Source organism: Petromyzon marinus, chromosome 31 (genome assembly GCF_048934315.1).
Source record: "Petromyzon marinus isolate PM22_M1 ecotype Great Lakes invasive population chromosome 31, UKy_Petmar_22M1.pri1.0, whole genome shotgun sequence".
Classification (NCBI taxonomy): Eukaryota; Metazoa; Chordata; class Hyperoartia; order Petromyzontiformes; family Petromyzontidae; genus Petromyzon; species Petromyzon marinus.
Genome location: NC_133697.1, coordinates 3,408,478 through 3,432,797, shown reverse-complemented (window position 1 = coordinate 3,432,797; position 24,320 = coordinate 3,408,478). Strand labels below are relative to the sequence as shown.

The following is a 24,320-nucleotide window of genomic DNA, read 5'->3' as shown; positions in this document are numbered from 1 at the left end:
CTGTCTGCCACACGGCACAATGGAGCCGAACTGCGGCGAACAGAGCGCCCAGTGAGGCCCGGCGAGCCCGTGTCCCCGTACTGCTCGCGGCCCGGTGAACAGCACAAAGACCCCGCTAGCTGGAGCCACGGGCCACGATGACCGCCGGGCGTGTGGCTCCGCTTCACGTGAGCCCGTGTTGCGGCTGCTTCTAGAAGCGTCCTCGGTCGGGGTTCTTAGGGTTCTCCGTAGCGGAGTGATTCACGCCGGCACACAAAGGGCTGCGCAATGTGGAGTGGGATGCCGACGCGTTCCGACTCAACGCGTGCCAAGACCGAACTCAGCAGTGGATTCAAACGAAGGTCACAAAGTAGAATGCCCGTAAAATAAAATAGTTATGTTTTCTGTTACACGTTTAGTAGTCTATGGGTAATTTTTTTACCATTACATTCCATCGGCATTGCTGGAATACCACGATAGTCTATGGGCATTACTGTGATACACCACGGTAGTCTATGGGCATTGCTGTGATACACCACGGTAGTCTATGGGCATTACTGTGATACACCACGGTAGTCTATGGGCATTGCTGTGATACACCACGGTAGTCTATGGGCATTACTGTGATACACCACGATAGTCTATGGGCATTACTGTGATACACCACGGTAGTCTATGGGCATTACTGTGATACACCACGATAGTCTATGGGCATTACTGTGATACACCACGGTAGTCTATGGGCATTACTGTGATACACCACGATAGTCTATGGGCATTACTGTGATACACCACGGTAGTCTATGGGCATTGCTGTGATACACCACAGTAGTCTATGGGCATTGCTGTGATACACCACGATAGTCTATGGGCATTACTGTGATACACCACGATAGTCTATGGGCATTACTGTGATACACCACGATAGTCTATGGGCATTACTGTGATACACCACGGTAGTCTATGGGCATTACTGTGATACACCACGGTAGTCTATGGGCATTACTGTGATACACCACGATAGTCTATGGGCACGTGGAAGCGAAAGCGCTTTGAGAATTCTCGAGAGCGAGGGGGCGGGGCTTTGAGAATTCTCGAGAGCGAGGGGGCGGGGCTTTGAGAATTCTCGAGAGCGAGGGGGCGGGGCTTTGAGAATTCTCGAGAGCGAGGGGGCGGGGCTTTGAGAATTCTCGAGAGCGAGGGGGCGGGGCTTTGAGAATTCTCGCGAGCGAGGGGGCGGAGCTTTGAGAATTATCGATAGCGAGGGGGCGAGGCTTTGATAATTATCGAGAGCGAGGGGGCGGGGTTTCGCGAAACTTCCACCAATCACCGGAGCACGCCGGGCGAGACCCCCGCCCGCGTCTTCTCGAAATTTCGCGTTCGCTATAAGCAGCGGCGCCGGCAACAGCCGCGCTCACAGAAATCTCCCGCAGCCACCGCGAAAGTGCGAACCACTGCGCCTTGACGACTTCTCACTGCTACGGCAGAACGATACGAGGTAACGACGGCGTTATTGAGAGCAGTGTACGGTGTATGCGTCGTGCTCGGCGATGCTTGTAATGTTGAAGTAGCGACTGTCGGCTGGCTACTCGGAGGTGCAGTGGCTGCTCGGTGTCACGTCGAGTTGCACCACCACGCGGTCGGCCGTTAACCGGAGACCATCGGGCGGCGCCCGCCACTGACGGGGGACGCGAGAGAGCGAGCGAGGCGGTGGTGGGTGCCGTGTGGGTGCCGTGGGTGGGTGCCGTGGTGGGTGTCGTGTGGGGGTACCGTGTGGGGGTACCGTGTGGGGGTGCCGTGGTGGGGTGCCGTGTGGGTGCCGTGTGGGGGTGCCGTGTGGGGGTGCCGTGGGTGGGTGCCGTGGGTGGATGCCGTGTGGGGGTGCCGTGGTGGGTGCCGTGGTGGGGTGCCGTGTGGGGGTGCCGTGGGTGGGTGCCGTGGTGGGTGCCGTGGGTGGGTGCCGTGGGTGGGTGCCGTGGTGGGGTGCCGTGGTGGGGTGCCGTGGGGGGGTGCCGTGTGGGTGCCGTGGTGGGTGTCGTGTGGGGGTGCCGTGGTGGGGTGCCGTGGTGGGGTGCCGTGGTGGGGTGCCGTGGTGGGGTGCCGTGGTGGGTGCCGTGTGGGTGCCGTGGTGGGTGTCGTGTGGGGGTGCCGTGGTGGGTGCCGTGGTGGGGTGCCGTGGGTGGATGCCGTGTGGTGGATGCCGTGTGGTGGGTGCCGTGGGTGGATGCCGTGGGTGGGTGCCGTGGGGGGTGCCGTGTGGGTGGGCGATGGTGCAGGCGGAGCGGTCAGCGGGTGGCGCCCGTGAGAGGGAACATTCTGGAAGGTCCATAGGGACTCCGTGTCTGCATAGGGGCTCTGTGTCTGCATAGGGACTCCGTGTCTGCATAGGAGCTCCGTGTCTGCATAGGGGCTCCGTGTCCGCACAGGGGACTCCGTGTCCGCACAGGGGGCTCCGTGTCCGCACAGGGGGCTCCGTGTCCGCACAGGGGGCTCCGTGTCCGCACAGGGGGCTCCGTGTCCGCACAGGGGGCTCCGTGTCCGCACAGGGGGCTCCGTGTCCGCACAGGGGGCTCCGTGTCCGCACAGGGGGCTCCGTGTCCGCACAGGGGGCTCCGTGTCCGCACAGGGGGCTCCGTGTCCGCGTGTCTCTCTAGAGGCTCAGTGGGTGCCCCCACGCGTCTCCTGCGCTGCTATCTCCACAGATGCCCGAGGTGTCGGAGACGACGCAGCCCATGGCGGGCAGTGGCGAGGAGGCGGAGACCTTCGCCTTCCAGGCGGAGATCGCCCAGCTCATGTCCCTCATCATCAACACCTTCTACTCCAACAAGGAGATCTTCCTGCGCGAGCTCATCTCCAACAGCTCCGACGTACGGAACCACTCGCACCCCGCTCCTCGCACACACGGACACACACCGCTCCACACACACGGACACACCCCGCTCCTCACACACGGACACACCAGGCTCCACACACCCTCACACACGGACACACCCCGCTCCTCACACGGACACACCCCGCTCCACACACACGGACACACGGACACACACCGCTCCACACACCGTCACACACGGACACACCCCGCCACACCCCTGACGCCACCGGCCCCCTACGCTATTAAGGGGGGAGGGGGTGCTAGGACCCCCCCCACCCGCCCCTTCACACATCCAAAGTATCGTATGGGCCGCTTGCGGTCTAATTGTGATTTTAGATTAACGCTGCTGCTGTCATTGTGAGTGGCCCCATGTCCACTGCTACTGTGTAGACTGCTTGCCAATATACTTCCATGACTGACAGTGTGGAAATGAGGCCTTCATCCAGCAGTAGATTGGCAAACATCTTTGCAATGTATTATTTTATTTACTCTGCTTGTTTACCTCAGAGTCATAAGACTCGTTTTCAGGAGGGTCCTGCAAAGTTCTTGTGGTTGGACGATGTTACTTGGTGTGTGTGATCCAAATTGAGTAATTTGCCGGTATTCTTTCAGCCAGCATTGGCATGTTTTTGGCCAATACCTCGATATACGAAGTTTATGCGTTCCTGGAGCTTCATTTGTATATCAAAAGTTGTTACATTGAATAGGATGTACGTTAGTACTCTGAGGGTGCGTTCCAATTTCATACAATAAACATTCAATAACTTTCCATTCGTATCAAGATCATTTATATTGAAAATATTTTATTCTGTACAGTATTAAAATACAAAAACCGTCATAATTAAAAGAAACGGTGTAATGTACTGAAAAAATATTCACACTAGCCAGTGTAGTCTTCGGTGCAGTCATGAGGGGCTACATTGCCCACCAAACACCATATCACCGTAACAGTGTATTGTTGCATGCTGATTGGCCGAGACGAATGTAGACACAATTTCTATAGCCGATCTCAATGCTCATAAAACTGTATCTTGTAATTTAATTCTAATTTATATTGAACTGTAGATGGGCTATTTTATTTATCACATTTCAGTGAATTTATTTTTTGCCATTAATATAATAGTAATAAATCCAAAGTTTGTATATCGAAAATTTGCTTATCGAGGTATTATTTACCAAGTTACATAACCAAAGTGTTGTTCGCTATGGGAGGAAACCTGAGACAACCTGATGAAGCCCATGAAAAATAGGGGGAGAGTGTATAAACTCCAGTCACCCTCAGTCAGGAATAAAACCCAGGCCCTTCTTGCCGTGAGGCACATGAGTTGCCAATGTGCCGCCACCCTGCCGCTTAGTCGTAGATTCCGGAATTTGGTCGAGCCGTGAATGTGATGGTCGTGGATGTGGTAGCATGCGTCGATCTGCTGTTGCCATGGCATTGTAAACATCACTGTGCGGTCCCCCGTCTGCCCAGGCGCTGGACAAGATCCGCTATGAGAGCCTCACTGACCCCAGCAAGCTGGACACTGGCAAGGAGCTCAAGATCGACATCATCCCCAATAAGATCGACCGCACACTCACACTCGTCGACACGGGCATCGGCATGACCAAGGCCGACCTCGTCAACAACCTAGGCACCATCGCCAAGTCGGGCACCAAAGCCTTCATGGAGGCCCTGCAGGCGGGCGCCGACATCTCGATGATCGGCCAGTTCGGCGTGGGCTTCTATTCTGCCTACCTGGTGGCCGAGCGCGTCACCGTCGTCACCAAGCACAACGATGACGAGCAATATGTGTGGGAGTCTTCGGCCGGCGGCTCGTTTACCGTGAGGCCCGACAACGACGGTGAGTATGAGCTCCCGGTGGAGCACGCGTGGCTCTCGCCATGGCGCACGCCCAGCACAACCCGCTGCCGGGTGATGAGTTTGCTAATCTCGAGTGGCTGCGATGATGCGGTGCAGGGGAGCCTCTCGGTCGTGGCACCAAGATCGTGCTCCACATTAAGGAGGACCAGACTGAGTACCTGGAGGAGAGGTCAATTAAGGACATTGTCAAGAAGCACTCCCAGTTCATCGGCTACCCCATCACGCTTTACGTGAGTAACGTGCTGCGTTTCGTACATTCGACCAACTCGGACCGCAGTCCGTTTGTTTCATCGCTGTTTTGGTGAGCAACCTCCATCGTATATCGTCTGAAGTTTGGGTAATCCATCTGTTGCAGGTGGAGAAAGAACGCAACAAGGAGGTGAGCGATGACGAGGAGGACAAGGAGGAGGCGGCTCCTGATAAACCTAAGGAAGAGAGGTCTGACGACGACACTCCCAACATCGAAGACGTAGGCTCCGATGAGGAGGAGGACAAGGCCAAGGACTCGGACAAGAAGAAAAAGAAGAAGAAGATCAAGGAGAAGTACACGGACAAGGAGGAGCTGAACAAGACAAAGCCGCTGTGGACGCGCAACCCGGACGACATCACGGCGGAGGAGTATGGCGAGTTCTACAAGAGCCTCACCAACGACTGGGAGGACCACCTTGCCGTGAAGGTGAGCGTGGTGGTGCCGTTGTCTCTGGACACAGTGGAGGTGACGAGCCAGGGCCTCGTGGCTGCCGTATGTGGCCTGGCGTGTGTTGCCCGTCTGTTGACTTGTGCGATGATGCGGCCCAGAGGGTAGCATGTTCGCTGCTTGTTACAGAGGTTTGTTCAATTGTTAAGAGGCCTGCCTGGTTATAACTGCGGGGTGTATGAACCGTAAAAATACGCTATATCTGCCTCGGTGTACGGTTCAGAGATTGTGTGACGTAAATTGTGTTGTGGCATCATAGTCCAAATTCAATACATTTGTAACGTTAAACCGCAGCGTTGCTTAATTGGGACAAGTGGCAACATTGCCTCCCCCCTCCACCCAACTGTGAAGCGACTGCAGACTTCAAAAGGTGCCTTCGTGATGAGGGCCATGCGCCACAGGAAATGCGCAAATACAAAATGTACTGAATGCCTATTGCACATGGCGTGTTTGTGCTACAGCACTTCTCGGTGGAGGGGCAGCTGGAATTCCGGGCGCTGCTCTTCGTCCCCCGGCGGGCGGCTTTCGACCTCTTTGAAAACAAGAAGAAGAAAAACAACATCAAGCTGTACGTTCGACGTGTCTTCATCATGGACAACTGTGAAGACCTCATCCCGGAGTATCTCAGTAAGCGGGGATGCATGCAGGCTTGAGAGCAACTCGTAAACAATGTCATTTTTTTTCCTCCCTTAAAGCACTTCTTCTATTCAATGGTTTCTCTAGAGTTTTTACAGTGATAAATACTAAAGCCGTGAATGTTCACCGTGTGCAGACTTCATGAAGGGAGTGGTGGACTCCGAGGACCTTCCCCTCAACATCTCGCGTGAGATGCTGCAGCAGAGCAAAATCCTCAAGGTGATCCGCAAGAACATCGTCAAGAAGTCCATGGAGCTGTTCGCGGAGCTCGCCGAGGACAAAGATAACTACAAGAAGTTCTATGAGCAGTTCTCCAAAAACATCAAGGTGGATGCTCTCACCATTTGCCGAATTTCTGCAGCGGTGTGGATTTGAATATTTTGTGATTCGTGCTTTTCCCGTCATTCAGTTCGTCAGGGGGAAATCTGACCCTGTCGCTCTGCCTTTTATCGTTTTTCCCCACAGCTGGGAATCCACGAGGACTCTCAGAACCGGAAGAAGCTAGCGGAGCTGCTCCGCTACCATACGTCCATGTCGGGCGAGGACATGTGCTCGCTGAAGGACTACGTGTCTCGAATGAAAGAGAACCAGAAGCACATCTACTACATCACCGGTGCGGGCAGACACGCACGTGCCAACAGCACCACACGCGCCACGACACCACACTCCATGGCACCACACACATAATCGTCCCTCGGTCTATAAATAGCATTCCACTTTGTGGTTGTTAACAGTGGTTGTCCTTTTGATTAGTCTTCGCCAAAGGAATTTGGAATGGGACTGTAAACGGGAGATGAGCATCGTCGCGATGCTCATTTGAGCGGGAATTTGTCAAACCGTTAGACGAGGCCGTGGTGCCGGAAGGCTAATTTGTGAACCGCGATTTCGCTCGCAGGCGAGTCAAAAGCGCAAGTGGCCAACTCTGCGTTTGTGGAGCGCGTGCGCAAGCGTGGCCTGGAGGTGGTGTACATGGTGGAGCCCATCGATGAGTACTGCGTGCAGCAGCTGAAGGAGTTTGACGGGAAGACCCTCGTCTCCGTCACCAAGGAGGGCATGGAGCTTCCGGAAGATGAGGAAGAGAAAAAGAGACAGGAGGAGGCCAAGGCCAAGTTTGAGAATCTCTGCAAGGTGGTCAAGGAGATCCTGGAGAAGAAGGTGGAGAAGGTGAGCACTCGGCAGGACTTGTGATGTGAACCTGTCTTGGGGTGGGGAGCCACCCCCAAACTGAAACTAAATTATTTTTAGCTTACCAGGCAAGGCCCACTGAGTTATACAGCTCTTAGAAGCGACCTGGCCACAAATGATAGCCCAATGAAGTGGCTTATCATGTGGACATTTCTAGGAGCTATATACTCTCGATGCATGTTTCTAAATGTGGAGAGAACAACCGGAGGTGCTGGAGAAAAATCCATGTGACCACGGGGAGAACATGCAAACTCCAAATATCCAGGTGTCAGGACTGGGATCGAACCCACGACCTGTATACCAGGCGAGGTAGTTAACATCTCAACACTGCGGCACCCAGTTCCTACCTCGCTGTGCTTGTTATAATTCAATGTAGAGTAGGTTTATGGTTGATGCACCACTCCATCCAGTCACTTATTCAACGATGGTCAGTCCCTTCATCAATCTTCTAGCGCTACGACCATCGTTTACTGTCCCCATCAACTTGCCCCTGATCCCTGCACCCAATGTTTGGCCTCATCGACACTTCGACCAATCCCAGTTCCTGTAAAAACACTTTCTGCGTCTTCACCTCACACTGCGCCTCTTTGAAATACCCTCCCCATTGTTTCCTTTTCCAAGCCTTGCATAACCTTCATCACTTCAAGACACATGTCACACTCTTACCTATTACAATTTTGATAGTACTGATAGTACTGTTTGTTGCTGGCCGCTTGACGTATTTGGGCCTGTGCTCGGCTGCTGTCAAGAAAAATCCACTTGACGCTTGGATGATTTCCACGAGGGCTCTGCTCACCTTTTTTCTGCGTAAATACAACGGCACTTGTCCACCGTGCTCATTGTTAATGCGCGTTCCCTTCTGTGCCGTGCAGGTGACCGTGTCAAATAGGCTGGTCTCCTCTCCGTGCTGCATCGTGACCAGCACCTACGGCTGGACGGCCAACATGGAGCGCATCATGAAGGCGCAGGCCTTGCGAGACTCCTCCACCATGGGCTACATGGCCGCCAAGAAGCACCTGGAGATCAACCACGACCACCCCATCGTGGAGACCCTGCGTCAGAAGGTGGAGGTGGACAAGAACGACAAGTCGGTGAAGGACCTGGTCATCCTGCTGTTTGAGACGGCGCTGCTGTCGTCTGGATTCACGCTCGAGGACCCACAGACGCATGCGAGCCGCATCTACCGCATGATCAAGCTGGGACTTGGTAGGCCTCGCATCGATTCCCTCTCGCAACAACTTGCAATTCCCCACCGTTAAATAGGCAACAAAATACAAAGAGAATTGGCCTCATTCCCGTTTCTCTCCATATACACACAGGCCTCTCGGAGTGTAATTTCAGCAGCATTTGGTACTACACGAGCCAATGCTGGACCAGTTTTGATGATCATTGTCCCATCAGCAGAGCCAGGTTTGCTTGAACCAATGCTGCTGAGATGTTTATGTTTTTAACATGGGTACTATCCATAATACATAGTCAAAGCTTTTTTGGGTACTAGTTTTTGTATATTGTACATAACACAATAATTACACTTAGCTATGCGAAGGAGGCGTGCTGTCTGCTTATTTTATTTTTTATATCCCCCTTGCCACCACTTCTATTTTGTGTCAAAATGAGGTGGCTTGGGTGAGGGCAATTATTTAAATGGTCATCTTGTGTAGGTGATGTAATGGTGTAGACTACCCATCCTGACCATCCTGCGAGGGTGACTACGGTCCCCAGAGCTGATAACAGCCGCTGCGTAGGCCACACTAGTTGACACATTACACCTGCTACACAAGGTGTGACCGCTCTCCCCAGTGAGGTGGGGTTGTTGGATGTGGAGCGTTAAGTGGAGCTTGTGTGTGTGGCAGGCATCGATGACGATGAGTCGACAATTGAAGACATCCCTGCCGGTCCCGCAGACGACCTTCCACCCCTGGAGGGCGACGACGAGAACGTGTCGCGCATGGAGGAAGTCGACTAGAGGAGGAAGAAGCCCCCCCCGCCCTGTTCTCCCTCACACGATGTTATTCGTTGTGACCCTCGGGCTCTGCACATTCATAACAATTTGAAAGCGTTCACAAATATGAAGACTGGACCATGTAAAGGCTCCCAGTGTCTTTTCTTTTTAACCCACATGCCGAGTGAGCATGGCTCCACAAGCCCAAAACGTGAAGTGGTCACAGCAACAAACAGCACTTTCTTTCAAAGTTGTCATGGATCCGAGTGAACAGATTTTCCCGAAATTGAGCAAGATTCTTACAAGAGTGGGCAAAGCGATGAAGTATGATGGGAGGAGGGTATTTACAAGTGGAGCAGTGCGGTGAAGGAAGTGCCGCGTCCTGATTAATTATCCTACAGAGGTGTGAAGATTTCTGTATACTGTTAATGCTTCTATATAGTTCTGTGCTTATTCCATAGGCTGCTATTCCACTGTAAATGGTCCGTGTGCAGACAGCTGCTGGGAGAGTGGGTATGTCGACGAAACTTCCCTCCCTTCGCAGAACAAGCTACGATATACTGCATGCAGTGAATTTAAGTTATGTTTTTGTAAACGTTGGCTGCACCGTTGTCAATGCCATTCTAGTGCTTTTAATTTCCTTGGATATTTTTTAATAAAAATTGCACGCACATTACTGGGTTTATTCCTAAATGCGTCATGGCTGTTCATTGGTTTCTCGGCGGTGGAGCGAGTGGCTCGGAATCTGAAGGTTGTGAGTTCAAATCCTGATTTTGGGGTTGACTCGGCCCAACGTCCCTCTGGGATACAATAAGCAACACTGGGGAGAAAGCCAACGGTGTTTATACAATGGAGAGACTTTTCTCACATGGGAATGAGGAATTTAAAATTGAGCTGCAAATGGGAGGTGACCGTTACCTCATTGCTCATTTGAGCAGAACAATGTAGCGCCACGTAGCGGCTGCGAGGGCTGTGGTTATGTGCACAGGGGTTACCCTCCGTGTCCCCTCGCGTTACAGTACTTTGTAGACCTGGCAATCTTGAGATGCTGCTGGCTGTGTTTCCAGCCCAAGGGTCTGCAGCCTGGTAGGTGACAAGGGGGTGCTGGTGGGGCGAGTTGCCTCCAGATGGGGAACTAGTGCCGATGGGTGATGATGGTGGGTGACTTTATTTTTGGCACAGGTTAACCTCATTAGGCAATGCATGGCCGTTTTCGTTGGGGACATGGTTACACAGAAACCTGGTTACAGCAAAGAATATTAAAAAACTACTGTATTGCAAGATGCCGAATGGCAAGGTCGTGTGCATTATCCTGGTGGTAGAACCAGCACAAAGAACGCGGTGAGTAGAATGCACCACATACAACAAATGGTGCAAAACAGCACCGGTAAGATTGTCAAAAACTTAGTCTTAAAAGCAAATCAATTGGTAAGTTGCTACCAGAACGATAGTGGGTGGCAATGACCACTGTCTGCTGTTGGAGGCGGAGCGAGATGGGTGGACTCGGGAAGGCTGCTGTTGAGTCGTGGTTCTACTGATTCTGGTGGTGACCTTTCCAGTGTCACAGCAGCGGTATACGACACGAGAAATGCACTGCGACCAGAAATGAAGCCACGTGACGCAACGAGTGGGGGCGGAGCACGATATTTTTCAGGTGGCAGTTTAATACAAAAACAACAATAACGCGTTCGCTTTTCAACGGTGGCGAGTTGTACCCCACTCAGGTCGCCACCTGTGCACGGTTTGGCCCGGCCCAGTCCAGGAATTGACGTCTGTGTTCAGGTGGCAGCAGACATTGATTTGTACCCAGATCTGATACCGGTACGATATTGTGTTGAACCGTACCACATGAAAGTGCAGTTTCCATAGACGTCGTGTCTCTTTGGTCACGTAGGTACGTGACTTTACCGAAAGAACCAAAGTATGGATCCTTGCAGTCACGAAAACTTCAAATCTAGAACGCCGTGTCTGAATGATGACATGCGTTGTGCGGATTTGGCCTACAGTGGGGGAGGTGGGGATTTCCTGGTGACACCGAGGAGGTGAGGGATCCCCCAGAGCTTATTGGAGGCTTACACCCTCGAAAATAGAATCTCAGATCCCTGGTGGGCGCTTACCCCCCTAATCCACCCCGACATCCCGTCCACCAGGGCACCGTGGTGGCGAGATGTTAACTACCTTGTCTGGTATGCAGGAGGTCGTGGGTTCAATCCCGAGCCTAACGCCTGCTGCATCTTTGAAGTTTGCGTGTCTCTCTCCCCGTGGTCGCGTGGATTTTTCTCCGGGTCCTCCGGTTTTCCCCTCCACATTTAGAATCAACGTGCGTTTAGAGTATTTGGCTGCTATAATTTTACACGTGATAAGCCACTTCGCTGAGCTATCATTTTTTGATAGCCAAGTCACTTATGAAAAAGAGCGATGTAGCTCGGTGTGCCTTACCTAGTGAAAGGTACATATCTTGAATAGAGTTTGTTTGGGTTAGATCGCATAAATATGCATGCGTCGTTAAGCCCGCCACTGCCCGACACAGCCAGAAGTAAGGTTTGTCACGTAAACAAAACGTGGCAATTAGTTACTAGTTCAGCACACTGGTGTGTGGGAGAGTAAACCCACGACATTTACAATTCGAGTACGACGTTTCGCCGGTGATTACAAAACCAGCCTCAGGCGACAGCCAGGATTGTGGATACATCCTTCTGTTTCGGCGTTAAATAGAGGAATAAAATGTTATATCGTCAATGTGAGCAAATCAAGTCCAGGGGGTAGGGGGGTAAGGAGCAGATTAGTGGATCTCTATTATTGATCTATTCACAGTTAGTCAACATACAGAATGCACATAACGTATGCACATTAACGACCTGAGGACACGAAAATCGTCTCAAAAACGCCAGAGGCCCACCTCGCTTGCGGGTTTACTCTCCAACGCACCGGTGCTGCTGAACGAGTAACTAATTATTCTTGGGTCTTTCGGTGAAGTCACGTCGATAGGTTAAAGGAAAACCTATCTACGTTACTTTACCCGTAAGACCCAAGAATATGAATTCCTAGCAGTCACGAAAGCTTTCGGTCAATGAGTAACTAATTGACGCGTTTCGTTTACGTGACAAATCTCACTAATTGGCCGGGTGGTGACGGGATTCATGACACAACCACCCCAACCTCTATTAGGAATAATATTGGTCGCGATTATTCCTGACTACGCGTTACATCAAAATGTAACCCCAGGGATTGGGGGCGCCCACTGGGCCACCAGAGGTCGCTGTGGGCCCTGCCGGCGAGGGGCGGAGCCTGCGCGTGGCGCGCGCGTGTGTGCGCGCGCGTCCCCCGTTGCCTTGGCACCGAGGCCCCGGGCCCTCGCCTAGGCCTCCGTGGCCCCCCACGCCGGGACATGGATCCAGCCTTCTTGGCCTGGAGCCGCCTCAGGCGGAGGAGGCATCGCGACTGCGCCGAGATCTGCGGTCAGTTGCTCCGCAAGAATCCCCTGGACCAGGTAAGTCGAGCCGCCTGTGACGGCCGAGAGGCGCCTGCCCGGACCGGGTTGACAACCTCACGAGCCACGCGGGCATTCGTGAGCCGGCTTGACTCTCGCAGGAGCGGCTGCTGAGTGTTTGTACGCTTGGGGCTGCGTGATGGTCCAGATGGCAGCACACGGGCCTTGGATTCGCTCATTCTCTCTGTGCGCAGTTGTTGATCATCACCGCCTCGCCCGCTGCGTGCTGGGGTGGTGGGGGGTTTCTTCGGTTTTTTTTCCCCCGACAAGAAGCCAAACCCGAGTTCACAGGTCGGCCAAACGTCTCACTGCAGTACCCTCTTGACAGCTCGTCTCGAGAATCAGTGGAGCTCTCCCCGATAGCGGCGTAGATGATTTTAGTATGATTGTCACGATCCGGTGCTAGGCCTCGGACTGCTTGAGTGAGCAGTAAGCCAGCTGCATAAACCACATCAAGCAATCGGCTCTCATAAATCACATTGATTAAAATCGTCGCGAAGGGGTAGCCTTCAGTTTTATGCAATTGATGACTGACCCCCAGGGACTGTTAAACACAGATACCTCATGGGACCAGGGACCATGGACTCTAAACATCTTACGGACTATTGCCAGGACATGGACCAGCTTACTCGCTAGCACACAGAGACTCCTAAGGAGCCGCTGTAGTCCGCGTCCGTCACGGGGTTCGTGCGTGGCGCTGGCAGGTGGCGTGGACCCTGAAGATGCGGGCCCTCACGGAGCAGCTCTACGTGGACGAGGTGGACGTGGACGAGGAGGGCTTCGCCGAGATGCTCCTGGACGACAACGCCATCGCCACGGTCTCGCGTGAGCGCCGACACGGCCAACCGTGGACGTGGCAGCAGAGACCCTCCGTGTGCCACGAGCTCCGTGGATGAGTGAACGGTGTCCGAGCGAGTGGATCCTATGAGTCCCCAGTGAATGATGAGTGACTGTGAATACTGAGTTACAAAAATCTTGGGTTGTCTGTCAATGCTGATTGACCCAGTGGATGATGAACAGTGACCACTCAATGACTACATTTCAGGTCCCACAATAGATGATGAGTGACTTATTTTGGGACCCCGGTGGATTAGGAGTGACTGGGTTTCGCGAAATGTGTCGATTCCAGGTCCTGGGACATCACTCCGTGCTCCAGCGACCAGCCAGGGGTCCGGCGCCATGGGCCCAAGCCAGGCCGTCAGGTGACGTCACCTGCTTTCACCACCTTCTGGCCGCATTTGTCCACCTCACAGACTTGTGTTTCCTAGATCTTTTTTTCCCACCATTGCTCGTCCGTATTGGATGTGATCTCGGGGCATGCAGGCCCATGACGGCCACGGGACGGCCCCTAACTGGGTTCATGCGGCCTGGGACGCAGTCTGGCCGCCCGGGGACCATGGAGCAGGCCATCCGCACACCCCGTACGGCCCGCACGGCGCGGCCCGTCACCAGCGCCTCAGGCCGGCATGTCCGCCTCGGCACGGTAGGGCCGGCGCTAGTAACGCCGCCACAGTGACGCACGCAACGCGCTCGCTTTCGCTCGGGGAGCTCGCCTTCAGTCGCGGGGTTGGCAACCGGCGGTTCCCGAGCCAGATGCGGCTCTTTGGGTTCCCCCTTGCTGCTCTTTGGCTGCCCCTTTGCGGGATGTTCTTTTTATTTAAACGTGAATCTTTAACGTGATTTAACGTAAAATAATTGATTTACTATGGCAGGGAATGGGTCACTATAGAATGTCTTGGTGATAACAAAATTTCACCTATTTTTGGGTATTTAAGTCAGAATATGTTTGTCATCTGCTATATACCTGCTATGTTTGTGTACCGGTAGCTCTGCTGACCCCTGGTCTAAACTAATACTGTGGGAACTGCGTTAGCAGTGGAGTATAAGCACAGTTAAAACACACACTCATCGCACTTGCCATGAACACTGCCCGATGATAGAAAACCCAGCAATCTGAGTTGGATGTCCAGCCACGGCGAATGTCAGTGGCGAGTGACATTGAAAGTGGTCCTTGACCCCCTCCCCCTTTACCAATCCGCACTGGCCAGCGTGCTGAAGTATGTTCAGACAATCCCCCAGCGTGCGGAGGGCTTCCTCCATCAGTACATTGACAGGGGGCAATACATTACTACTTATATTTATAGATAATAGGCTGACATTTAGGGCCTTCTTCATTTTGGGTGACGTTGGCGTCGGCCTGACTTGGCTGTCCGAGCCTTGGTCAATGATGACTCCAATGAGGCCTTACTCCAACAGGCCTCCATGCTGTCGAGCCCAGATGGACCCTTCATCCACCTGTCCCGGCTCAACTTTGCAAAATACGCGCAGCAGCCATCCGTGGCCAAGGTGAGACCCGAGTCGTACACCGGGGCCATCGGTCTGATCCAGGGTGATGTTTGTGACGAGGACACGCTGAGCTGTGGTTCGTTCCCCTCTGTGTCATTTGCAGCCGTTATTTGAATACATCCTTCACCATGAAAATGATGTAAAGAACGTAAGTGATTTCACCGTGCACGCAGCCCTCAGTGTGTGTGCTGTACGCGCTAGAGCTGTTTCTGCGAATGCGCACGGCGGCGCGGCGTCGGGAGTAACGCCCGTCCGCATGTCGTGCCGTGCGACCAGGCTCTGGAGCTGGCTTCGCTGGCCACTGAGCACGCGCGCTTCCAAGACTGGTGGTGGAAGGTGCAGCTTGGGAAATGCTACTACAGGTCAGCGCTCGGGTCGAGCGGCGGTGCAGCACAGGGCGGGGTTAGGGGCCCAGCGCAGCGGCGAGGGTTGTGTGCACAGGTGCGTGCTGTGCGAGCATGAACCTGGCCTCTTGTGTAAGTGGGTGTGCGTGGGTACGTGCCGTCCATCTCAGTCAACCTATAGCACCTGGGTCTGTTTGTGACCTGCCAGCGGGCCTTTGAAACGTCAATTTGCCTCAAAGTGTACCAGCATGGCACACGTGCCGTGGTGCCTTCACCGTCACTTAGTGGTGAACAGCGGCTGTTGTTGTTGTGCGGGCCCCAGGCTGGGGCTGTACCGAGAGGCAGAGAAGCAGTTCAAGTCGGCCATGAAGCAGCACGACTGTGTCGACACGTTCCTCTTCCTGAGCAAGGCAAGTCTGACTCGCAGAATTTACTCAGCATACTGTTAGGTGTGAGGTACTTGTGTCAGTTACATGGGGTCCAGCTGTCAGTATGCGGTGTGTGTGTGCGTGAGGTGTGAGTGCAGTATGTGTGACTGCATTGTGAGTGTGGTGTGTGTGTGAGTGCAGTGTATGTGTGAGTCAGTCTATGTGAGTGCTGTCTGTGTGAGTGCGGTGTGTGCATGAGTGCTTTATGAGTGCGGTGTGTGTGAATGCGGTGTGTGTGTGTGGTGTGAGTGTGCGGTGTGAGTGTGGTTTGGGTGTGGTGTGTGTGCAGTGTGAGTGGGGTGTGAGTGCAATGTGTGTGTGGTGTGAGTGTGGTGTGAGTGCGGTGTGTGTGTGAGTGGTGTGTGTGTGAGTGGTGTGTGTGAGTACGGTGTGTGTGTGAGTATGGTGTGTGTGTGAGGGCGGTGTGTGAGTGTGGTGTGTGTGTGAGTGCGGTGTGTGTGTGGTGTGTGTGTGTGAGTGGTGTGTGTGAGTGCGGTGTGTGTGTGTTTGTGGTGTGGTGTGTGTGTGTGAGTGGTGTGTGTGTGAGTGCGGTGTGTGTGTGGTGTGTGTGTGATTGTGGTGTGTGTGTGAGTGGTGTGTGTGTGTGTGGTGTGTGTGTGAGTGCGGTGTGTGTGTGGTGTATGTGTGTGATTGTGGTGTGTGTGTGAGTGCGGTGTGTGAGTGCGGTGTGTGAGTGTGGTGTGGGTGAGTGCGGTGTGTGTGTGAGTGGTGAGTGTGGTGTGTGTGTGAAGAGTGCGGTGTGTGAGTGTGGTGTGTGTTTGAGTGCGGTGTGTGTGAGTGCGGTGTGTGTGTGTGAGTGGTGTGTGTGTGAGTGGTGTGTGTGTGGTGTGTGTGTGTGAGTGTGGTGTGTGTGTGTGAGTGCGGTGTGTGAGTGCGGTGTGTGAGTGTGGGTGTGTGAGTGTGGTGTGTGTGAGTGTGGTGTGTGTGAGTGTGGTGTGTGTGTGATTGCGGTGTGTGTGTGAGTGCGGTGTGTGTGTGAGTGTGGTGTGTGTGTGTGAGTGTGGTGTGTGAGTGCGGTGTGTGAGTGCGGTGTGTGTGTGAGTGTGGTGTGTGTGTGAGTGCGGTGTGTGTGTGATTGTGGTGTGTGTGTGAGTGCGGTGTGTGAGTGCGGTGTGTGAGTGTGGTGTGTGTGAGTGCGGTGTGTGTGTGAGTGCGGTGTGTGTGTGAGTGCGGTGTGTGTGTGTGGTGTGTGTGTGAGCGAACGACTCGCAATGGGAAGGTTGCAAGTTGTATTCCTCTTTGGGGGTTGATGGTCCATAATCTCTCTGGGCACGATAAAATGAGTATCGGACTGTAAAGAAGTAAACAGTGGTTGTCCTATGGATAGACTCACCCCCGTCATAGTAATGTAGAATTTCCACCACTGGCTCAGGGCTGTAGTGGTGGCGCAGTAGTTAGCGTGTTGTGCTACGAACCTGGCGACCCGAGTTCGATTCTCGGTTGCAACCACTAATTGTCCCGGGCCTCCCCTAGGTCGACACAGCTTTAAATGAGTAGCTGGTGCGGTGCGTAAACATCAGCATTGCCCCAACAGTCTGTTAAACGCTATACGGGGGCTCTTTGTCTTTGCAGGTGTGTGTGCGGCTGGATCAGCCCCTCGCGGCGCTGGAGGTGTTCCGCCAGGGCCTGGAGCGTTTCCCTGGGGAAGTGACTCTGCTCACCGGTATCGCACGCATTCATGAGGTTTGTATAAGAGCAATACAACGCTCACCTCTGCCACGAGGTCCTCGCTCGCACTGCACCCACTTCCTACCTCGGTGCACCTGATGCAATTCAGAGTAAAGCAGCAGTCAGGGTGATTGATGGTCCAGCACTTACAGATTCACTCCAGTCGCTCGCTCACTCACCCTTTAACTCACCTGCTCACCGATTCACTCCTTCACTCCAGTCACTCGCTCACTCACCCTTTAACTCACCCACTCACCCATTTGCGTACCAGCGGTCAGTCATCTCTTTATCACTCATACTGTATATTGATATTACTATGGTTGCTGTTCCCGTGATCGGTTCCTCATTGATTCCTGTAACCCTGTCGAGGACTCGGTCTACCAGACACTGACTGTTTTGTCTCATCTACACTGTATTCAACCAGTACACTGCAGGTCACAACAACTCATTCACCCACTCACCCACTCACCCACAGACAACACTGCTGGTCAAAACAACACCTACTCACCTACTCACCCACTGACAACACTGCAGGTCACAACAACTCATTCACCCACTCACCCACTGACAACACTGCAGGTCACAACAGTTATTTTTCTGATTATTCCCTCACAATGCTGCACTTAAAATTTCCCCCCATTGTATATTTTCCCAATTTATTACCTTGCTCTATTTAAAAAGCGTGTTAACGCTCGTCTATTACAACTTTGACGGTGCTGTTTGTTGCTGGCCACTTGATGTGTTTGGGCCTGTCTTTAGTAACTGTGGAAAAAAAAGTCAAAACAAAATAGTGATGATAACAATAACAATAATAATGCAGGCTTATAACCATAACCACGACGCACACTCCGTCCGCGTGTCGTTCGTGCAGGGCATGAACAACCTGTCGCTCGCCACGGAGAGCTACAAGGAAGTGCTGAAGCAGGACAACACACACGTGGAGGCCATCGCCTGCATGGGCAGCAGCCACTTCTACTCGGACCAGCCCGAGATCGCGCTGCGCTTCTACCGGTGAGTGTTGCTCCACCGCAGCCTCACAGCACCGCGGAGAAACAACGGGATTCGGGAGAACCACGGTGATGGGGAAGGTGGCGCATCGGCAGGCCGCAGCAACGGTGTAGGACCCAGGAACCTGGCCCGCCGGAACCTCGTGGAATCGACGCGCAGACCAGCGGAGGTAGCTGGAGGTAGGCTCTTGGCCTCCGCCGGGCGGCGGCCGCTGCGCTCGCACTGTACGGCGACCCGCCGGGGCTCACTGCTGGCTGCGCGTGCGCCCCCCCGGTCGCGCGTGCCCACTGGTTGCAGGCGCCTGCTGCAGATGGGCGTGTACAACATGCAGCTGTTCAACAACCTGGGGCTGTGCTGCTTCTACGCCCAGCAGTACGACATGGCGCTGGGCAGCTTCGAGCGAGCGCTGGCTCTGGCGCAGGACCCCGAGGAGGGGGCCGAGGTGTGGTACAACCTGGGCCACGTCGCCGTGGTGAGTGGCGAGCCCGGCGACGGGCACTCGGGAGCGCGACGCACGCGACGCACGATACGTCCACTGTCCACTTGCGCCAGCAAAGCAGGTTTAGGCTGGTGTTGTTTGTGTAGCGAGTTCAACTGAGTAGCAGACGTAGACTTGGAAGCAACACATTTATTCAACGCAAACACACGGGGTAACTTTCCCCTTTACAGAATAACAACCTATGGTGTTGACCACCAGGCTAGCTACACTAATTACAACGTAACTAGCTACTACGGACCGGGACCACAGCTCGGGTCCAGGTCCACGTGTTGGAGACTCGTCGAACGGGGAACGTTGACGAAGGTTTATTCAGTATGAGCAACAACAACCTTGGTCCCTCTCGGGACCGGCTTATATTCCCTGCGGCGTGGCTGGCTCCACACTTGGCCACGACCACCTTCCAGAATCCTCGGGAAGGATCTGGATCCCGACCAAGTGACCCTCTTAGCCCCCCCTTGGGTCCCCTTTGTAGACTTAACCGGTCACGTGTCCTCCTGGGTCAACCAGATTGCCATGGCCTTTAGTAACCTCATCCTACGGCCGGCACCCACACACCCTGTCCTGTAGGGTTGGCGTGGTGCCATCTAGCGCTATCAATCAGCGCTCACCGGGCCCCTGTAGGGCTGCTACTACACCCACACCCTTGTGGTATCCGCGATGTTGTTACACCGCACGCCGTGCCTCTCTAGGGCTGGCACTGCACAGTGACATCCCGCGATGTCACTACATTTGTAACCAGCTGAGAAGTCGCGAGATGCCAGTAGAGATTTGGCATTCGCAAGAGTGACCTGGGTTATCCGATTAGCACAGTTGGCTATGTACGGTGCGAAAGAAGTTCAACATACATCCGTAAAAAAGTGCGAATAGAAAGCAGTGTAAAAACAACCGCCTTACAGAAGACATCGAAAACGGTGCACAAACGTAAAACACGCACAATATTACTTTTGAAAAACGATTAATAGTAAACGTCTGGTCATAGTAAGTTTGAGGAACACCAGAATGGATTCAGAGTAGTAATTTAAATGGAATCTTGTTTACAATCCAACCCTAATTTACATTCAAGCTGTTTGCCATTATATAATACCTCGTGCACACCGCCAAATTGTGTTGTTGGGTATGTACATGATGTATGCGTTGGTCTTGTGCGGATTTTTCTTGTACGAGTGTGTACCATGCGTGTCGTGTATTGTGCTCGGCATTGGGGATTTGATGCTGTGTGTGTGGCAGTGTACTGGTTAACGCGCTTCGCTATGAACCTGGCGACCCGAGTTCGATTCCCGCTCACGGCCAACTTCGGTGACGATTATCTGAACCAGTCCTGGGCCTCCCATAAGTCGACACCGCCTCAAGTGAGTCCCCGGTGCGATGTGTAAACATCGCCACTGTGGAGGTCAAAGGAAGCCGGGCGTGGTGCTGGCCACCCACCCCCTCGTGTGCCATGCAAGCCTTCATATGTGCTCGCTAACAGCACTTGCCCCAAACGTCTTTTTAGGCTATACGGGGGATCTTTGTCTTTTCGTGCAGGGGATAGGGGATGTGACGCTGGCTTACCAATGCTTCAAGCTGGCCTTGGCGAATAACAACGACCACGCAGAGGCCTACAACAACCTGGGGGTGTTGGAGCACCGCAGGGGACATCTGGACCAGGTGAGCGAGGGTGGCCAGATTGCGCCCTGACCCCCGGCACGACCCGTGCGCAGAGCGGGCTGAGTGGGGAGGTTGTGAGCCGAGCGTGTTCTCGCTGTGTTGCGCGTGCGCGCAGGCTAAGGCGCTGTTCCAGACGGCCTCGTCGCTGGCGCCACACATGTACGAGCCGCACTTCAACTACGCCAGCCTCTCGAACCAGGTCTCGCTTCCCACGTCGCCCACACTCGCCCACATCCGCCCAGCGGCATCCTCCCCCGCTGCTGTTCGTTTCGATTCTAGCGGTCACCTGAGCACAGGCTCGGAGGCCCCAAAATGCCAAGCGGTCAACGTCACACAGCGCCGTGATAAGAACATTAGAGTTAAAACATGGAAGCGTTTACGTGTCTCTTCATCTGAGCAAGGTTAAATTTTGATTTAAAGCTTTCGTGACTGCAGGGATTCATATTCTTGGTTCTTTCGGTAAAGTCACGTAGAAGGGAAACAATAAAAAAAATTCAAATTTTCTTGTTGTGGTTTTCACACCTGATGATGATTGCTTGTGTTGCAGTCGAAACGTCGTGAGAATGTTATTGTTTTATATTTTTATTATTTTATTGTTTCCCTTCTACGTGACTTTGCCGAAAGAACCAAGAATCTGAGCAAGGTTATTATGAGAGCTTGGAAAAAAGGGACGATGGGAGGGAATTCCAGAGTGCAGCAGTGCGTGGTAATAAGCAGCAAAGGAAGCGTAGCGTGCTGCTGGTGTGCAGTGGCGCGGTGTTTATGCTGTGAGCAGACACTGAAACCTGACGCCAGTCTCAACTCATTTACATTTCTAATTAAAACTCGCACAACATCTGCCGCTGTTACAGTCGGAGTGCATTCTGCACGAACCCGGGGGTGTGCACCATCGAATGGTTCTCGCGTGTGCGGTGTACACTGTAGAAATGGAAACTGATTTAATGTACGTGTGTGTGTGTGTGTATATACGCGGAATCGTTACACGTTCGCTCTGTACGTGTCGGTTCATACACCGGGACCCCCCCCCCCCCACCTTCCATCTCTCGCGATTATCCAGGTGAAATATTTCATATATAAAAATGTGCGGATGTGTCTCGCCGTGCCCCCGCGGTGTGTTTGCGCGGCAGCTGGGCGACCTGCAGAGCAGCTACCTGTCGGCCCAGCGGGCGCTCAGCGCGTTCCCGCAGCATGTGGACTCGCACCAGCTCATCCAGCAGCTGAAGCAGCACTTCGCCATGCTGTGAGAGCGCCACCCCCCCCGCCCCACTCGCCGCGGCCACGGCAGCGATGGGAGTGGCGGCAGCAGCGGCGGCGGCGGCGGCGGCGGCGGCGTGTGGAGCCGCCCCGGAGCTTCCGCGCGAGCGTCCACGTAGAACTGTCGTGTGTCTCGTTGTAACGCGAGCGTCGCGGTAGTGACGGCGATCGTACTTTAGAGCGGCGTTCTCGCCGTCGCGCTTGTAACGCGCGTAGAGCTCGCGCGGAGGCACGTGGGAAACCACGGGCAAGCCTGAGAAGGCAGCTCTGTGGTCCTTTATTGGTATACTTGAGCAACTCCGTGATGACCGAGTTGGTGGGTTCGTTGGAGGCGTTGTGAGTGAATGTTGAGGTCCTGCGCAGAGGTGCGCAGTGACCTGGAGGGTCCATTAGGTGGCAGCAGCAGCCCAGTTTTGTCCCGAAGCTGACCTTTGGCCCCGGGGCCTCTGCACCTGTTGAACCAGGTGAGAACTCGAGACCAGGACGAGCCTCATTTGCAGGCGTCACCTGGGTCACTAAAATGACATGCAATTGCTTAACAAGTATAACAATGAAGCAAATAGAAATCAGAGCAAAAACAACTGCATTGCAGAATTGAAAACGGTGCAGAAACATGGATCAGTGGTAAATACGTTTCCCGTCACGCAACTTTGCTCTGACAAATGACTTTTTTGAAAATCATTTAATTGTACAATTAACCAGCAAAACAGATGGACATGGGTTTAGGGCAATTACCGCACGCGTGCGGACAGACGCGTGCAGGGACTCGTGTTCATGTTGAGTCACGTGGGAGCCACAGGCTCGCGATCAGCTGCAGCTTGCTTCCCGAGTGCACGTTGCCCAGGGACTGGGTCGCTCACCATCGTGGGTGACTTGCTGCTCACCCGGTGAGGGTGCGAGCTATGAATCGACTCGTGATGGATCCTCAAGCTTCGCGATATGTGCACGGTACTGCGTGTGTAAGCAAATAGTTTTCAAGGATGCTAATTACATGCAAGTGATCTGCTGGTGCTGCGGTGTGGCACGGGACCAAAACGGTGCCACAACTGAGCCACAAACACGAGACGGCAACAACAACAATCGCTGATTTCATTCTGGCCTGGACGGTCACGAAGCCGCTGGTGGCGCGGGGTGACTCATCAGCACAACCAATTAGCCCTGCATCAATTAAGCGTGAATTGCATATGTTCACGCCGTCCCATGGTCTGCTTGTCACGGCATGGCGTTCGGGGGCCTGGAGGAGCTGATGGTGATGATGAGTGTGGGAGCCTCGTAATTACCAGGTGCTGGGCCCCAGCTGTGACCTCCGGTGGTTTCTGCTGCTGCTGCACAGGCGTTGAATCCCAGCACGGAGCAGTGGGGTCGTGTTTACAGCAGTTGGCGGTGCACGCTGTAACCCGCACCTCTGATTAGCACCGTTGGCTACGTACGGTGCGAAAGGAGTTTAACTCACATATATGGCGAATAAGTAAATGTTCACCCCTCTCTCAATCCACTGCTGGATGAAGGGCTTCCCATGCCATGTCAGTAGTGGGACTTGTTTGACCATACTTCACCACTCTGGTCAGTGCGGCTTGGCGAAACTGGAGGCCCAGCAACTGGTGCAGATATCGCGAACGATTTTAGCCGTGGTCGGGAATCGAATTCGGGTCCGCAGCGTTCATAGCGCAGTGCTTGGCACTGCGCTTTCCCATGTGACCAGCAGCGTTGGGGAACCTCCATGCAGCAGTGGATGGCCAAGGTCATTGGAGGTCAGTGGTGTAGGATGCACATGATGTGATCGGTACCGTTTCAAATAAACCTTCTGAGATTCGATCATCGATCGACACGCAACCACGGCGAGTGGTGCGCGTAATCGTGGATTTTTCTCGACGTGCGTCTCGCGATTGGGTTTCGCGTAAACCCTTGGGGAGGCCACTAGAGGCGCTGCGCCCGCCGGCAAAAGGAAAGGGGCATTGAGTTTTTCAAATCGCGATACGAATCGTGTCTCCCAACCCCCGCAGCCAATATTAGACGACCCCCCCCCGCCGCCCCGTGTATTGGGCTCGACGCGAGCATCCACACTGCCATCGCCTGGCACCCAGTCGGCTGGGTTAACCCCGGCTCCATGCTCGGCGAGAGCCACCACCACCACCAACCACCACTAATTACCACTCGGCACGAGAGCACCACGAGGATGATTTCACCCCCGGTGCGCCTCGTGGTGACGAGAAGCCCGAGAACCCCAGGAGGAGTCCGTCACTCGAGTCAGGAGGGCGGTTAAACACGCGCTCCTTGCCTGAACGCTCCTACTCGGGGCATTGAACGAGTGCACGAGGCTCCACCCTGCGGCTCCACCAGGAGGAGGCTTTACCAGGAGGCAGCTCCACCAGGAGGAGGAGGAGGCTCCACCGCCAGGAGGAGGCGGCTCCACCAACAGGAGGCGGCTCCATCGCCAGGA

General features: G+C 53.9%; 2 protein-coding genes across 2 annotated transcripts; both read left to right on the top strand.

The window, feature by feature from the left end:
- The first annotated feature begins 1,339 nt into the window (after window positions 1–1,339).
- LOC116947664 (heat shock protein HSP 90-alpha-like) lies at window positions 1,340–9,860 on the top strand. The gene is made up of 11 exons (XM_076071000.1): window positions 1,340–1,477; window positions 2,682–2,846; window positions 4,326–4,695; window positions 4,812–4,945; window positions 5,071–5,391; window positions 5,874–6,039; window positions 6,185–6,375; window positions 6,514–6,661; window positions 6,944–7,212; window positions 8,106–8,439; window positions 9,087–9,860. Exons 2-11 carry the CDS (start codon window positions 2,682–2,684, stop codon window positions 9,197–9,199), a joined length of 2,211 nt encoding a protein of 736 aa, XP_075927115.1. The 5' UTR covers window positions 1,340–1,477; the 3' UTR covers window positions 9,200–9,860.
- Window positions 9,861–12,434: 2,574 nt separating this feature from the next.
- TTC8 (tetratricopeptide repeat domain 8) lies at window positions 12,435–23,700 on the top strand. Its single transcript, XM_032963658.2, has 14 exons — window positions 12,435–12,665; window positions 13,370–13,490; window positions 13,795–13,867; window positions 13,989–14,148; window positions 14,922–15,011; window positions 15,115–15,159; window positions 15,288–15,373; window positions 15,678–15,765; window positions 17,377–17,487; window positions 18,344–18,483; window positions 18,778–18,952; window positions 20,504–20,626; window positions 20,742–20,825; window positions 21,754–23,700. The coding sequence occupies exons 1-14, from the start codon at window positions 12,564–12,566 to the stop codon at window positions 21,868–21,870; spliced, it is 1,515 nt and encodes a 504-aa protein (XP_032819549.2). The 5' UTR covers window positions 12,435–12,563; the 3' UTR covers window positions 21,871–23,700.
- Window positions 23,701–24,320: the final 620 nt, after the last annotated feature.

Bases quoted from the DNA above. Each gene is read 5' to 3' on its own strand.
- LOC116947664 (XM_076071000.1), top strand. From the start codon at position 2,682: ATGCCCGAGGTGTCGGAGACGACGCAGCCCATGGCGGGCAGTGGCGAG. The intron at 4,946-5,070 runs GTGAGTAACGTG...CATCTGTTGCAG, and splicing joins GCTACCCCATCACGCTTTAC to GTGGAGAAAGAACGCAACAA. The intron at 6,662-6,943 runs GTGCGGGCAGAC...TTTCGCTCGCAG, and splicing joins GCACATCTACTACATCACCG to GCGAGTCAAAAGCGCAAGTG.
- TTC8 (XM_032963658.2), top strand. From the start codon at position 12,564: ATGGATCCAGCCTTCTTGGCCTGGAGCCGCCTCAGGCGGAGGAGGCAT. The intron at 18,484-18,777 runs GTGAGTGTTGCT...CACTGGTTGCAG, and splicing joins ATCGCGCTGCGCTTCTACCG to GCGCCTGCTGCAGATGGGCG. The intron at 18,953-20,503 runs GTGAGTGGCGAG...CTTTTCGTGCAG, and splicing joins ACCTGGGCCACGTCGCCGTG to GGGATAGGGGATGTGACGCT.